The sequence below is a fragment of the Telmatherina bonti genome (assembly GCF_933228915.1).
Source record: "Telmatherina bonti genome assembly, chromosome: 20".
In the NCBI taxonomy this organism is placed as follows: Eukaryota; Metazoa; Chordata; class Actinopteri; order Atheriniformes; family Telmatherinidae; genus Telmatherina; species Telmatherina bonti.
The window spans coordinates 25,080,910-25,095,838 of NC_136618.1; the positions used below are offsets into that span (position 1 = coordinate 25,080,910).

At 37.9% G+C, this 14,929-nt stretch overlaps 1 protein-coding gene across 1 annotated transcript in view; it reads left to right on the top strand.

The window, feature by feature from the left end:
• Positions 1 to 1,418: 1,418 nt before the first annotated feature.
• Positions 1,419 to 14,929, top strand: part of LOC306770617 (cadherin-18) — a gene marked incomplete at both ends in the record, with an annotated part of 95,551 nt that continues 82,040 nt past the window's right edge. The window contains one exon of the mRNA XM_079259504.1: positions 1,419 to 1,649. Coding sequence (XP_079115630.1) covers positions 1,419 to 1,649 — 231 coding nt within the window. The remainder of the gene's footprint in view (positions 1,650 to 14,929) is intronic.

Genomic DNA, 14,929 nt, shown 5'->3' on the forward strand with positions numbered 1-14,929 from the left:
CTTGTAGCTCATATTTTATGGAACAGTTAACAAATTGTCTGTTGTTATTCTTTGGCTTCCTATATGTATACAAGTCAGCACAGTCTAAAACACTGTGCAATTGCAAGTAAAGTGCCCATTTTAACTCAGATTATTTCTTCAAAAATAGGTCTCTACATCTACCTGTTTGCTGTTGTAGCACCAAACTGAAGGACATCTCGGAATAGCAAGATCATATGGTGCAATTTCATTTTCCAGTAAAACTTTGCAAGAAAAGAAGCATAGAGGGCTGATTCCATGCTTCAGCAATACTTAAATAGCATGTCTAATGTTAAAATCCCCCATCAGAACCAGACAGTTTATTTAGTTATACCTTCAGGTACACCTGCAATGCACATTATTTTAGAAGAGAATGCAAGTCTTCACCTCAATTCTCATTTTTTAAAGAATTTCAACAGTACTTGCCATTAGTTTTTCCTTCTTGAAAACCGTGTATGTTTAGGTTGCAATTTAAAAACAAATTAAAAGAAAAAAAAGGATATGTGTCTGTTCCAGTCTTTTTTCAAAAACGCTTTCTGTCTAATGTTTAAGTGGCTTCATGTCAGTCTTTGTCATAGTAAATGTGTTTTTTTTCTTCCCACACTTATTATTCACTGCACATGAGGGACACTACAAGCCTTGCGGTCTGCCTGGGTCATGTAAAAACATCCAAATGAAAGCTTTCTCAGTTATTTTTAATAGTCAGACCATCCTTTGAGTCACAGGGCCAGGGCTGCATAGCTATGATTCATGACTATGACCTCACAGGGCAGCATCAGTCACTGAACAGCGCTCTGACCTTATAGGCTTAGACTACCTTTTAATAGCAAAGGAAGTCATCATGTCTTAATATATTTGAATCGTCTGTGTAAAAAAATGGCTGAAAAGCCAGAGTTAGATCCCTTGCTGCCTTTGCGATTCCTTACAGTTGGCCAGTTTGAAGTGTGTGTCCTCATCTGTAAAGAACTGTGAGTTGCAATTTAATTGGAGGGAATTAGTGGACATTTTGCCTTTGATATCCATCAAATTAATCTCTAACTATGTCTCTCTTTTTCCCTTTCTCTCTCTCTTTAGGACATCCAGAATGGCTTTCAGGATTAACCTTTGCACTTGGTAGAACTACACCCAAGTTCACATCCGTTTGCACAATCTGTCATTATCTGGGAAATTCCATAATGTAAATTTATCCTCCCATTTTTTATAAACCTTCAGCTTTGGGTCATGACCCTTAAAGGATCTTCTAGGACCACTACTTTCACAGTTTGGATTTGAATCAGCGTTTTGCTGGGACCACTACACGGGTCTGCAGCGGTGGCTATTGGTGGCTGCTGCTGCGGCAGTGGTGGGAGGACCTTGCCGCCTTGGAACACGGGGATACATTTAGCAAAGCACGCACCACCATGAGGATATCCAGCACCTCTTGTCTCTGTCCCTTCTTGGTCTGCCTCTGTTTCATCCAGAGGGGTTATGGAGTGAGTCACCATGTCCCCACCAAAGTGCCCTCCAAGAACCAGACCAAACTGGCCAATGGCGAGACAGAGGTGCATCACAGGCCTAAGCGTGGCTGGATCTGGAACCAGTTCTTTGTTTTAGAAGAGCACATGGGGCCAGATGCACAGTATGTGGGCAAGGTAAGTTTTTACTGAACAGCTGTAGCCTGTTTTAAAAAAAAAAATCAACTCTTTTTATATGGAGAACTTGCCTTTTGAACAGCTTACTTGCCCCCCTCCCTTCTTCTTTATTGAAAAATGGACTGCAAAAAGAACGCGCTGTTCTGCTGCAGTAGATTGCAATGTCGGCACGATACAAGCTCCCGCCCCCCCTCCCCCTCCCTTCTGATGTGAAAATTCAGGTCTCACTTGAGGATTTATTTCTGTGTATACTGTTTTTGACATTACTTGCGTATGCCCCTTCCTGTCTGACATTGTCTAAAGCATGTTCTGCTGCCTGTAATTAAAGAGTACCTAACAGCATGTCTGCCCATCTGGGAAGCCAGTAATGCAAGACCATAACAATTCTGAAAGTGAGACTAGCCCAGCGTATCAAGCTATCCTGAAACTAAAATATTAAATGAAGTCTGTGGAAATTAAAACTAGATGTGACCTCTTCGTGAGGAGTTCACTACAGTGAGAAACTATTGAATTGGTACTATGTGAGCAAGGGTGTTTGCTGTTGTTAGAAATTTTCACAAGTGGGATTTCACAGTCATCTCGGGGTGATTGATGCCCCTCACACTGAAACAGATAGTGGGTGTTCTTCGTGCTTGTTCGGGGCATGATGCAGCCCGGTTGTTGGCTGTTGGTGGTGACTTTTCTGTTAGCTCCAGAATAAGCCACAGGGAGCTGGTTAAGTCCTCTGCTTGCAGATTGCCTGCCCTTATCTCCTGAAATGTGAAAATGTGTTTCTCCGCTGCAGTGATCATTATTGCAGGCACTCAGGCAAAGCCTAATCCTCAACTGCACTCAGAGAAAGAGAATGAGAAAGGCAGAACGCTTCTCTGACTGCACATATGTCTGTATTTCAACGACCATTTGATGAGGAAAAGCAAGAAAAGAGTGATGATATGCTTGAGCAAAAGTTGAGGGGAAAAACAAAAAGTACACCAAACACTGATTTCCGCTTCGGATGTCAGCTTATTGAATCAACCTGGGGTTTTAATCGCCTGTAAAATGGTGACGCTGATAGACATGTTGTTTACTCTTCAAACATGTTTTAGTTTCAATTATTTGATGCATGAAATGTTGAAATCCCAAATTGTGCCCCGAGAAGAAGCAACGCCAAAAGATGTTTGCAGAATATTCAAAGGGCCAGTTTATCGATGCAGTAAACTGGATGAAGATGCGCTTATTTTTACATCAAATAATTCCACCGCTTTGAAGTTGGTTATTGTAAGCCTGGCTGGCTGTTCTGTGCTGCTGTTAGAACTACCTCAAGGGTTCCGTTGTTTCGTATGCTTATTTTTTCCGCATGAATATGTCGGTATGGTTGCTGCCGCTGATGAAGGCAAAACAAACATAAACAGCTAATCCTTGGTAATAATAAAGCACTGAGAAGAAACATAAACATTATTAAGGAATCAATTTGACATGCATGTTTAAAGTGATGAGGTCTCCGGATGGCAAGCACAAAGAAACATTTAATTATGTGGGTTGGGACTAGTGTGCAGTGTCCTAATGTGTCCAGGAGACAGAATGACCCTTAATTAGACAAAAACAGCAGTGGAGGAGGAGGAGAAGAAGGAGGAGAAGGAGGAGGATTAATGCACTGCACATACTGTGCTGCATTGTTTTTTCTCTTCTTCTTCTCTTTGCTTGATTAAAAACTCTGGACATTAGCGAGTAGTAAATGAGCAGCTCCACAGCTGGGAATTGCCAACAGTTTCTTTTAAGATAATTGGTTCATCAAAAGATGTGAAGTATCAAACAGACACTCCATGATAAGATGACTGGGTGCTTCAAAAAAAGAAGTTGTATTGCTCAGTATGAATTGTAAAGACGTCCTGATGTTTGAACAGAAGGTAAAAAACGGATAGTATGAACTGAAAGCTGAAAATCCTTGTAATTCCTTGTATTTCCTTAAAAAAAAATCATAACTCTCCTATAAAAGAAAGCATAGAGAGACTTCTTGGAACAAGTGAAGCGGCCAGTCTGTCATGAATGTTCTAATCCCTCTGAGGTATCCCATAATCCCCAGTGACACCTTTCGAGGGGCTGACACATTTGGGAAATGACAGCTTTGTGCATGAGTGAGACGCAAATGTTTGGCTGGGGATAGGGCTTGTCCAGATACTAGACAGGAGACAACCCATTCTCATGATGGGAGGTGTGAATGTCATGCCAGTCATCTCTGTGTGGTGCTTTGAAGTAGTCAGACAGGTTACAGATTGGATGGTAATTTTCAGAAAATCATGCAAATCCCCAAGTTGTGAATGAATATGTGCTGAAGTGAACTGTCTGTTGTGACTTAGTTGATGGGGTATATTTCTTGGATGAAGTGAAACAGACCCTTGGTCACAAAACCTCAAACTATCACTAGTTATTATACTGCTACAATATAGTCAAAGTGATATTTGACAGAATGGGTGCTTCAGCTGAGAATGGAGGAATCCCCCTCGTCTTATCCAGTGTTCATTTTTAAGAGCAAAGTGGAAACTTCGAAGAAAGGTGCCCAAATATTTTATTCATGCATCTAAAAATGGATTGTGCCTTGACAGAATCAGGCAACTGTCTTGTTGACTATCGTCTGTACTTTAAAAAAGCCGTGGAAAGAAAAAAAGTAAGCAAAGTTTCTTTTTTCATTTTTCTTTCATTATATTGCTCCTGACTTGCACTTATCAGTACATTCTAGCCACTTAGTCCAATATCAAAAGTAAAAACAAACTAGCAATGCATGTAACATAGCTAACATTAGTATTCTTGTTGACTAGTGTGTGATGGACTGGCGACCTGTCCAGTGTGTACCCTTTAGCCTGTTGTCCAACGGGCAACCTCTAGTGGTTAAAAGTGAAGCATATGTAAAGGTTACAAAAATTGCAGGTTCCCTTTTATCCGCCAGGCGTCCAATCCAGAGCAAATCTCCATACACTCTCATGTTAAAAAGGCCAAATTCATGGCAGAAATAAACATGTTTACAGCCTGGTACAAAAAAACACTTTAGGTTTAATGGGTCCAGTTTGCCTTCATGACAACTGTGGGGGAGTGATTTTTTTTTTTTTTCTTTCTAAATCTTCCATTTAGAAGTTCTCTCATCTCGAAATTCGTCTTATTCAGATGCATGTCCTTTTGATTGACAGGTACCCAATCTCCTGCTTCAAGAAGGAGGAATGTAGAACAACCAAGGTTTTTAACCACTTAACAGTGTGATTTAGCTTTAGCCCACTTATCGCTGTTAGCTGGTTAGCTCCCGTTAGCTCTTAGCTACAGGCAGGTTGGAGATCACTTGATGTCAGTCATCCACAAAACGCTCACAGCTCCTGTCCTCTTTGCCCATTTTTGTATTTTCCGGGAGAGGACATGCGTGACATTGCCAAGATGGCGATGGTAGGAACCGCCCACCGAGCTTCAATTCAACTCTTCAGAAATCTATGGGTCATGTCACAGACCTCCATCCATCCTTTTTATATAGTCTATGCTCTCGCCCAACAATTACTGGGATAGGCTCCAGCTTCCCCGTAACCCTTTTTTGGACTAAGCAGATATGGTAATGAATGAATGCTAACTAGCTTAAAACAACATGTATTAACAAGTCATCATGTAGCTAACATTACCTTCATGCTATATGATGTAACCATCTAGTTTGTACCAAAATGATCAGTATTATGTTTCTATATTATGTTTGCAATCAAACTACACTCTAAAACCCCTGTTTTAATTTTAATCAACATAATATGATGAAAAACCCATGTGTCCACTGGAAGTGAAGAAAATCCTTTTAAAAACAGAAAGAAAGAAATAATGTAAATCTAAGATTCTTAAAAATCCTGAATAATATTAAAACTGATAATGCCCACTGACTGTGGCTCAAAAAAAGAGACATACAGCTGGTTTATTTGAAAGTGCTGTTAAAGGTTTAAGTTACTGAATAGACACACAAAATGGGGTCAGATTTTTTTTCCAGTAATTAGGTTTCAGCATAAATTAGCAGAACTTGATTTGCAACTCACACAAAGTGCATTAAAAACAGGAATCTGTGCAGAGGTAGTGTGTCAAGGTCAGTAATTCAGTGTAGCATATCGATCTGTTGTTTATCTTCTTCCACAGCAGCACAATTCAATTTCTCTCATTCATTTTGTCCCTCTTTTCTCATCTCCACCTCTCCCCTTTTCTACAAAATGCGGCCATTTTGAATAATTCCAAGCTAAACCAAAGTTTACTGGGCAACAAGGGCAGGTGCAAATAACAGGGTAACATTCCTGACAAGACAGAGCTATCATTGTGACATACAGCCCAACATGAAATAGTCTTACATTCACTATAAAACCAGTCCTAAAACCAACCAGAAAATAAATGTTACAGCCGGGATCACAGAAACAGCTACTCTCTGTAAATGTTTAGACCTGTTTTCTTTTTCTTTTCTTTAATAATCTTTTTAATAATCTTGGAAAATTGGACATTAGTATAATCTTTATTTTTATCCAAAGCCAACAATTGTGATTATGTTGCATAATAGCAAACAACTCCATTTACCTGGGAAAAACTTACAGAAATGTCAAACTTTTGCATTTTTTTCCAACATTTAATAGAGCTGATGAACATAGTGTAAAATGAGTAAAAGCTGCTTGTTTAACTACTGTTTTTAACTACAGCATCTATTTGTATGCCTGGATCCTGCTGTTTATGAAAGTTTATATTTTTTTCTCTAATGATACTGTGTTTACTTGTAATAAATGGATAATATTACATCAATGCAATACATTTTTCATTTTTAATAGGCTTACACTTGAACACTGGCAAAAAATGAAACCGTGAAAGATCATTTACTTGTTAATTGCAACAAATAAGTGTCCTGAATATCAATCAGTGTTTGTGACACTGCAGGACATATAGCTATATTTACTGCTTGGACTGAGAAGTCAATGTGATTTCAATGTTTCATGAAGTTACAATTTTCATTTTGTCTTTAATATCACTGAATAAATTTAGCCCATGTTTACCCAGGAAAGTTTAGACTTTATTTTACTCAATTCAAATATGTAAGTGATTCTGTATCCTAATTAAAATGGTTTAGCTGATATGCTTTTTCCATTTGAGAATATAGCTGCATTTTTTATCAATAAATAAAACTAATAATAAATAATGGTAAACTAATTTTCTTTTTCCAGACAGTTTATTTTGTAATTTATCACTGTGCAACTCTTCTGACTATGGCAAAGGACACTGATTCAGTGGTCGTGACCAGTGCGTCAGTGGACATGACCTGAATCCACCAGCATCAATGTGGGTGCCAACATTCTGAACCTGTTAGCAACATTTATAAACTCTCCTGAATGCAGTGAAATATATGTAGAACTTTTCAAGCAGTTGCAACCTTTATTATCCATTCTGAAAGTGGTGGCTGCCAAGGTAGGATCTTCACATCACATATCGCCAGCTGGAGAAGAAGTGCGGCCACTGACATCACCATCCTGCACCATTTGGGATTGGGAATTCAAATTGAATTTTGGACTCTTTGTTTGTAGTGTTGGAGGTATAAAATGTACATAATCTTTTTAGTATTGTCATAAAATGAGTCTTGCGGAGGAAATGAAGTAAAAGAAAATGTAGACATGACCAAGAACGAATAACTTGGTTATCTTTGGAAGTTGGGTAGAAGCCGGAGTACCCGGTGAGAACCAATGTGACCGCCGCTCTCTAAAGGCAACAGTGCCATGCCTAACACCAAAAAAAAAAAAAAAAAGCAGTTTGGATTATTTATTGATGAGTCAAAAATACAGCTATATTTTGAAAATGAAAAAGCATTTCTGTTCGTCCATTTTAATTTGAATTATGCTACAGAATCACTTCCATATATAAACAGCTTAAAATATCCAATATCATCAACTGACTTGTGTTAATCATGCTAAAATCACAGGAAGCATCAGTTGCTCCATTTTATGCTTGAATGCTTCAAACCCTCTTTTCTGTCACTCAAGATGTGTTTGCAACATCAAATACTGACACAAAAACCATATCCAATCATACCAAGGTATTTTTTCAAACTCTCTTTTCACAGGTACATATATTGTGGTCTTAGACACATTCAGTGTATGAGACATGCAAAGCTGGAAGCTTAATAGCTTAATCTAAAATCAGCCATTTGCTTATTGACTATATTTTTTAGAAATGACGATTTAAAGGACTAAACTGACATAAATTTGATCTGTGATGTATTGTTAAAAAAAAGGGATGAATGGGTGAATGACAAACCAGGTTAAGTGAAACTTTCAGTTTTAACGTTAAGCCAAATTTAGAGTAAATTCCTGTCAACTATTTAGATTATTAAAGATTATTCTTCAAACCAAAACACCCTCAGTGGGTTTTCTATTGTGCCTTTAAAGAATCTTTGATAATTACTCGTTGCATGTGCAGAATCATCATTATCTGCTCAGCTGTTATTCATGTTCTGGCCATCTTCTTAATACAGTCACAATGTGACCAATCACAAGCTGGTAAAAAGAAGCTAAGTACTTAAGCGCACATTTATTCAAGAACTGCAGAACATAGTATGTCTGCTGTCTGTGCAGGCATGCATAATTTCTAAAGTGCATTCCTCTGTCTTCTGGCGGAAATGTTCAGTTTCAGGACCATTTAGACACTTGAGACCGTTTTCTTCCTCTTTGCCCATGAGCATAAGGTGAAAATTTCCACGGCTGTTCTGCTGACAGTTTTATTTCTGTCTCATTCGAACTTGAAATTTTAGCAGGAGTTGGAGGCAGAGCCACTAAATTAATGCCAGAGTTGCTTCCATGACTCTAATAATCTCATTACCGAACATCAAGAAGTCAACCATCCAGCTAGGAAGACAAAGACACATTCTGCTTCTCCCTGCAGATGTCAAAATAGAGGACAACAATTAGGGCAGCTCTGTATGATGTACACAATGGCATGTCTGCAGCACGCCCCTCATCACTTCCTCTTGATGTATGGTCATTAGGCAGGCGTTCCATCATCAGGGTTTGCTGTGACTGTTACAAATCAATCAAAGAGAAGGGGGTGCTCAGAAGGGTTGATTGGGAGGGAGCATGGCCAAAGTGTGGTAATAATCAGACAATCAAACACACCCACATGAAAAGTGATTAAGTCCTCTCGAGTGAAATATAAGAGCTGAGATTTAATCAAAAACAAACCCACCCCCCTCTCAGAATATGAACCCAAGGCTGATCATCAGTTAGGGAGGACAGTCCTTTCACTTCTCCTTCTATTCATCCCCCTAACATCCACATTGAAGACAAAAAAAAAAAAAAGCTTCACCCACCTTCAATTTTAAGGCCATGCAATATTAATGAATCTTTTAGAGTCCACACAAAGGAAATGTCACTATATTCATGTAGCAATTTTCTCATTGCAAGATTTATGGAATCAGATCAAATGAAGCACACAAAAATAAGCAAAAGCCTACCCTTCCAGTCATGCATGTAGCTTTTCTGGAGTGTATGCTGAAAGCTCATCTAGCTGTCAGAAATTTGGTTAAAAAAAAAAAAAACGGAGGAGCTGTGCTGGACATTCAGTTTGTAAGTCAACATTGGAATAATTAGCAGAAAAGTTGCCAATGCAGTTGTCGGTTTTCAGTCTTATTTGTTTTGAGGTTTTTATTTGCCTCCACCAGTAAGGTCTGCCTGTTGTTTTCCATCGTTTTCTCTCTCCATGCTGCTCCTAATGAGTGCACATATCGGTGGTAAAGCAACGGCCTGCTAAACAAGCACAAAGCAAACAAGTCGAGCTAGGCACATACATTATGTGGATCTGTAAACTCAATTCAGCCAAGTCATTACAAAGGCCAGTCACCAGTAATACAATTCAACAATGCACATGCATTATCAGGATCTGTAGAATGAAAAGGACAAAGGCAGGGAAGATGAGAGGAATGAAATATACGAAGGTCAAGCTGTATAGCAGCTCATAATGCATCTGGATGACACTCAAAAGAGTCTTGGTAATCGTGAGGATTGTGTTACATATCGTATTTCCAATGCTTTATTAAAGATTACCGATAGGCATTCAGTCATTTCCTTGACTTCTCCTGAAATGGAAGTTATGTTTGTTTGAAATGCAGCTCCTGTCTGAGCCTTTTGGTTGATTACTGCAGAGGCAGATGGGCACTCAGCTCTGTATTTGTTCAGCAGACAGATTTGTTCAGTAGGTATCATACAATAGGCATGGGACGTCTACCTAAACTAAGATTTTTTATGCTTTATTTTTTTCAAATCATTTCGCCGATGTGGCTTTTGGTGAATTGTTAATGGCACGGTAGCCACACCAGTGGACTATGGAGCTTGTGGTTAATGCGATTAGTTGTTATCTATAGTGATTAAGTGATCATCTGATCCACTAAGTACTCTGTTGGCAGGAAAAAAAACATCTGTAATTTGGCACTAGATAATTCAGGCTCCTTTTGAAGGTGAGGTTTTAAAGGCCTTTGTACATCGGGAAATTATATAGGAAAGCAATCAAAAGATTAATCTGAAGCATTATAATTAGTGGCAGCAGTTAAACACAGTGTCAATGGAATTTCATGAATGAAATACTTAACACAGATCGACATGAGGCCAAATCTGTTGCTTTTCAGAGAATCGTCCAAATCTGCCATCGTAGGAAAGTATTTACAGTTTTATTTGTGGATGTCACAAATGAGGAATTTGATTTAGAATGGCTTAAAAGTGAAGTTAACTCAGTGCTCATCCTTTATGGCGACTGTCATCCAGGTAAGATGTTTTCCTGCTCCCAACACACTGTGGTTGCCATGGCAGTAATTTCCAAATTGGATATTGATACTAAGGATGGTACTACTACTCTATAATATTTTCAGTACTATGCAGAAGGGGGAACAAAAGCACTTCTTAAAAATAAATCAAAGTCAGAACACCACAGAAATAAGATGACAACTTTTACGATGAATAACATGAATAAATGTAACAAAAGATATTAATATTGTGGAATAAATGTGGTATTTTAACATTAACTCAAGCAGCTACGGCCTTCTCAAACTTCTTACTGCGGTGTAAAAAATACAAAACTAAAAGAAACTTTAACCAGTATTTAGTGTCAAGTAAATAGAATTATGATCAAGAAGCTTTGGAAACAGTGTTTTGAATTTAGATTTTGAAGAAGCTTTTGGAAAAGTCCATATAATATATAGACATGAACCCAGTCCACTAAAATGCACATTGCAACAGTCCTGTTAAGTTTCTGTGTGTGTGTGTGTGGTGATTTCAATTGTTGCTGACAGATGGGGTTACAATTTATTTCAAGGTAAATATCAAAAGAAATTAATGAAGGGAGACGTGTTTTTCAACAGTCACATGGTTATAAACATGTGGAAATATTAAAAAACATTAATCTATTCAGCTGTTTTTATTTACACTCCATTTTAGTTGGTTTTAATTTGCAACCCTTCAGTCATCATCAGCTCTGGCACACTTTATGATTTGCTGTGTATTTGCAATCTAAAACACCAGCTTTAAATTCACTAAGTGTGTAATGCTGCTGCAGAAAAATGGGTAAAATTACTGTTTGTTCTTGTTACAGTAATAATGGCCTAGTGATGGGTTTCTGTCAAGTTTGCTTTCTTCCTTAAATCTCGCTCTTCTTTGTAATTGACTTAGACACCTGACAAGTGGTAGCAGAGTTAAACTGTTTCCTGTGAGTACCAATTATCTTGTGAGCACAAACAATTTAAGACTACTCCCAACTACGTGCATAGCGACTCCTAGCATGAAAGTACAAGCTTGTTGACAAACTAGTGAAGATTCACTTTTATTAGTGTTGGTAAGTGACAAACTTTGTAGAGGTGTCCACTTTGAGCTTGGTGTGTCTGCGGCATGCGGTTTTGGCATCTCAGATGATGTTGATTAAATCTTCAGAATTGCATTTCCAACTGCCATCCACATGCCAGTCATCTATTCCTCTAGTCTTTAATAAAGTCATCCACCCAGGCTGGGAGATAAACGCAATCCCTTGTTTTGATGCCCTGTGGATGAAATGGATTTCTCCTAGTCTGTGGAGAGATGACAAAACAACAAGGTCGCAGAGGTTATATATCACCTTCATCATAATACCTTCGGCATCTCTGATCAGCCTGTATGAAAGACTCTCATACATTTCCATTTATTATTTACCGCATGGCTTCGGTGGTGCAGTCATGCCATCCACGCCTTCCTGTTCCTTCTTCCACTATGTTACAATGTCTTGATGCACATAGAGCACATACCAGGCCAGTTTTCTAGCTCTAGTTTAACAAAGTAGATGTTATTGCAAGAAGGCTGGATGTCATGAATTTTTCTTTATGATCAAATTCATGAAATATAAATTAAATATTCTCACACTGAAGCTGGACTGCAGTAGCAGCACAATCTCTACAAAAGCTGATTTCTTTTTTTTTCTCTTTTTTTTAATTGTTTGACCAAAAGTTACTTTTTTTTTTTTTTTTTTTTTTTTTTACAATAGTGGAAGGAGACCTGTTAAATACAAATAACACCTCAACAATGCTGGGGGACAGAAAGAGGGCAACAAAAAGTGAGGGTTTTCAGTACCAATTCCATCTAACAAGATGCTCATCATGAATAATTTTACTTTTATGCTTATTATAAAAATGCATTTGAGGTAAATATACATTTAAATCTTGGATTTTAACCATAAAACTGTTTTATAGCAGTTAAAAGCTGCCAACATCCACTTTGAGATTAGATTTGAGGTTAAAAAATATGCAAAGCTCATGCTGACAGGTCTTCGCCCTTTCACTGCTAAAGCTTGTCACATACTCCATGAAAGGCGAGAAATTTCTTGTTGTTCTCGAGGCCCCGAGAGGAAAATTACGTCATTTTTTTCTCCCAAACATGTTTGAACAGATCAGGCTTGCAGATGTTTTCTTCTTGTGGGGCTATGAGAAGTATCCTGTAATTAGTTGTACATTTGAAGTGGGCATGGTTAACACGGAAAAGCATGAAGCAGAAAGTTGCCTCCTCTGCGTTTTTGCTGTTAAACGGATTGTTTTGATAAAACGGTATTTGATAAAACAGTATATTCTAGGAGTTTGTGCAACACTATCAAGGTATTGTGCTTACCACCCAAACTCCAGATGAACGTCACATAAAGGATGCTTATACTTAATTATACAACTGCAAGTCTGAGTTAACTCTATACCTCCCCAAGGCAACCCATCCCTCCCATCTTTCCATCCATACAACGATTCCAATCTTCAGACTCCTAATGTCATCCATCCACCAGGCTCAACCCCCACCATCATCTAAGGGAGCAATTCAAGTGGACCAGAGGGCAGCAAGTCCCAGACAGCCATGCGCACCCCCACCTCATCCATTTTCTCCATCCATACCAACATACATCCCCCTTTCCCAGTGTTCAAAACGGACGCTCATACAGAACCTTTTCACAATGCCCATAGCATAACACCTTAAGTGGATGAGAGCAAAATGAGCCCAAAATCCAGCTCAGATTTTGGTAGACAGTAGAGAAAAAGATTGCAATCTATGGCTCTATGAGGAGAATTCTTGACATTTGGCTGAGTCATTTGCAGACAAATACATATACATATATATATATATATATATATATATATATATATATATATATATATATATATATATCTGTATGTATATATATATATATATATATATATATATATATATATATATCTGTATGTATATATATATATATATATATATATATATATATATATATATGTATATATATATATATATATATATATATATATATATATATATATATGTATATATATATATCTGTATATATATATATATATATATACTGTTTATGTGTGAATGTGTTCTTGGTAGCAGTGAATAGCCACCTTACATGTTGAAAACGCATGTTTTTGCTTGATTAAGCTTCTTTGGGTTTAATCGCGCTTTAGCAGCTGGATCCTGCTGCTTCCCCACCCTGCCATGTTTGTGTACTGACTAACAACCTGTTGAAACTTTCATAGCCCATAGATGTTGGAATGCAGTAGTCACCATATGCATCATTGGTTAACATTTTGCAGTGCATGATTTATTGACTCTTTCGAGGGAAGTCAATGGCTAAATTAGCAGTCTGACCAGAGGCAAAATTACATTTATGACGTGGAGTAGAACGCAGCCGCACAGAAATGGATGTATGCTTGTTGTATAAATGGAAGTTGTCTGTTGTTAAGTAATAACCCTAATTCACTGCCTTTATATCATAAATTTATTGGTTAGAATTGATTATCTAACTTCAGCCAGCAGTGGAAGTCAATATTTTTAAATGTCTGGCACTAAATTCAAAGACAGCAGACAGACATGGGTAGCACTATGTCAACAGAGTAATGCGGTCCTCATGCACTGCCACTGGTGTGCAAACCAGTGTCTGATTTCTTTTTTTCTTTGCCATTTGGGAGTCGTGTTTCTTATTAACACAGTCTAGCAACTGATTAACGACCATATTCAACAGGATCCTTCACTCCTTATCTAATTACAAGCCTGATATTTACAACACAAAGGACAGTCCACACTCATCAAGAGTCAGGCCTGCAATCAAAAGCGGTGCTCTAATTGGAAATTCATTTTCTGGTTCAGGTTTTGATTAGACGTGGCCTTAGCACCTACACTGTTGAACCTGTTGGAGATATGCTGTATGTTTATATAAATAGCTGTATCTTCTAGCTATCACAGATTACTTTTAGTTAATTACTTTGCTTTTCTCATTTACTAAACTTGTTTAACACATGCACATTATGGCTTTACTGTCTTGATAATAGCATGAAGGTAAGATGCCAGACAACGACAGAAGAAAAAAACATACAAAAGACACAGTGTATCAGTGCTTTGTCAGTACCATGTGTGGTCTTTAGTGGTTTCTGTACATTAGATTGCAGCCCATAATGATAAATGGCCTCTATATGTGGGTTACTGTGAAAGTAGACCACCTTGTCCTCAGCTCTAGCTTGTTCTCCCAAACAGTGTTGAAGTGTCCCAATTTTGATATATCGCACCACTGTTTACCAAAAAAAAACCTCCAAAACATAGCAGCTAAGTGCTCAGCCATTACAATTAAGCTCAAATAAAAGCATAAAATACTAAAAGAAAATATGACAAAAAGCAGAATGCAAAGCTTCATAAATTAACATGTTGCTTCCATTGCATCAGCATGCATTCCAGTTAGTTGGTCTAATTGCTGCTAATTTACAATATGCACATGTTTGTTTGCTGTGGTGAATTTCA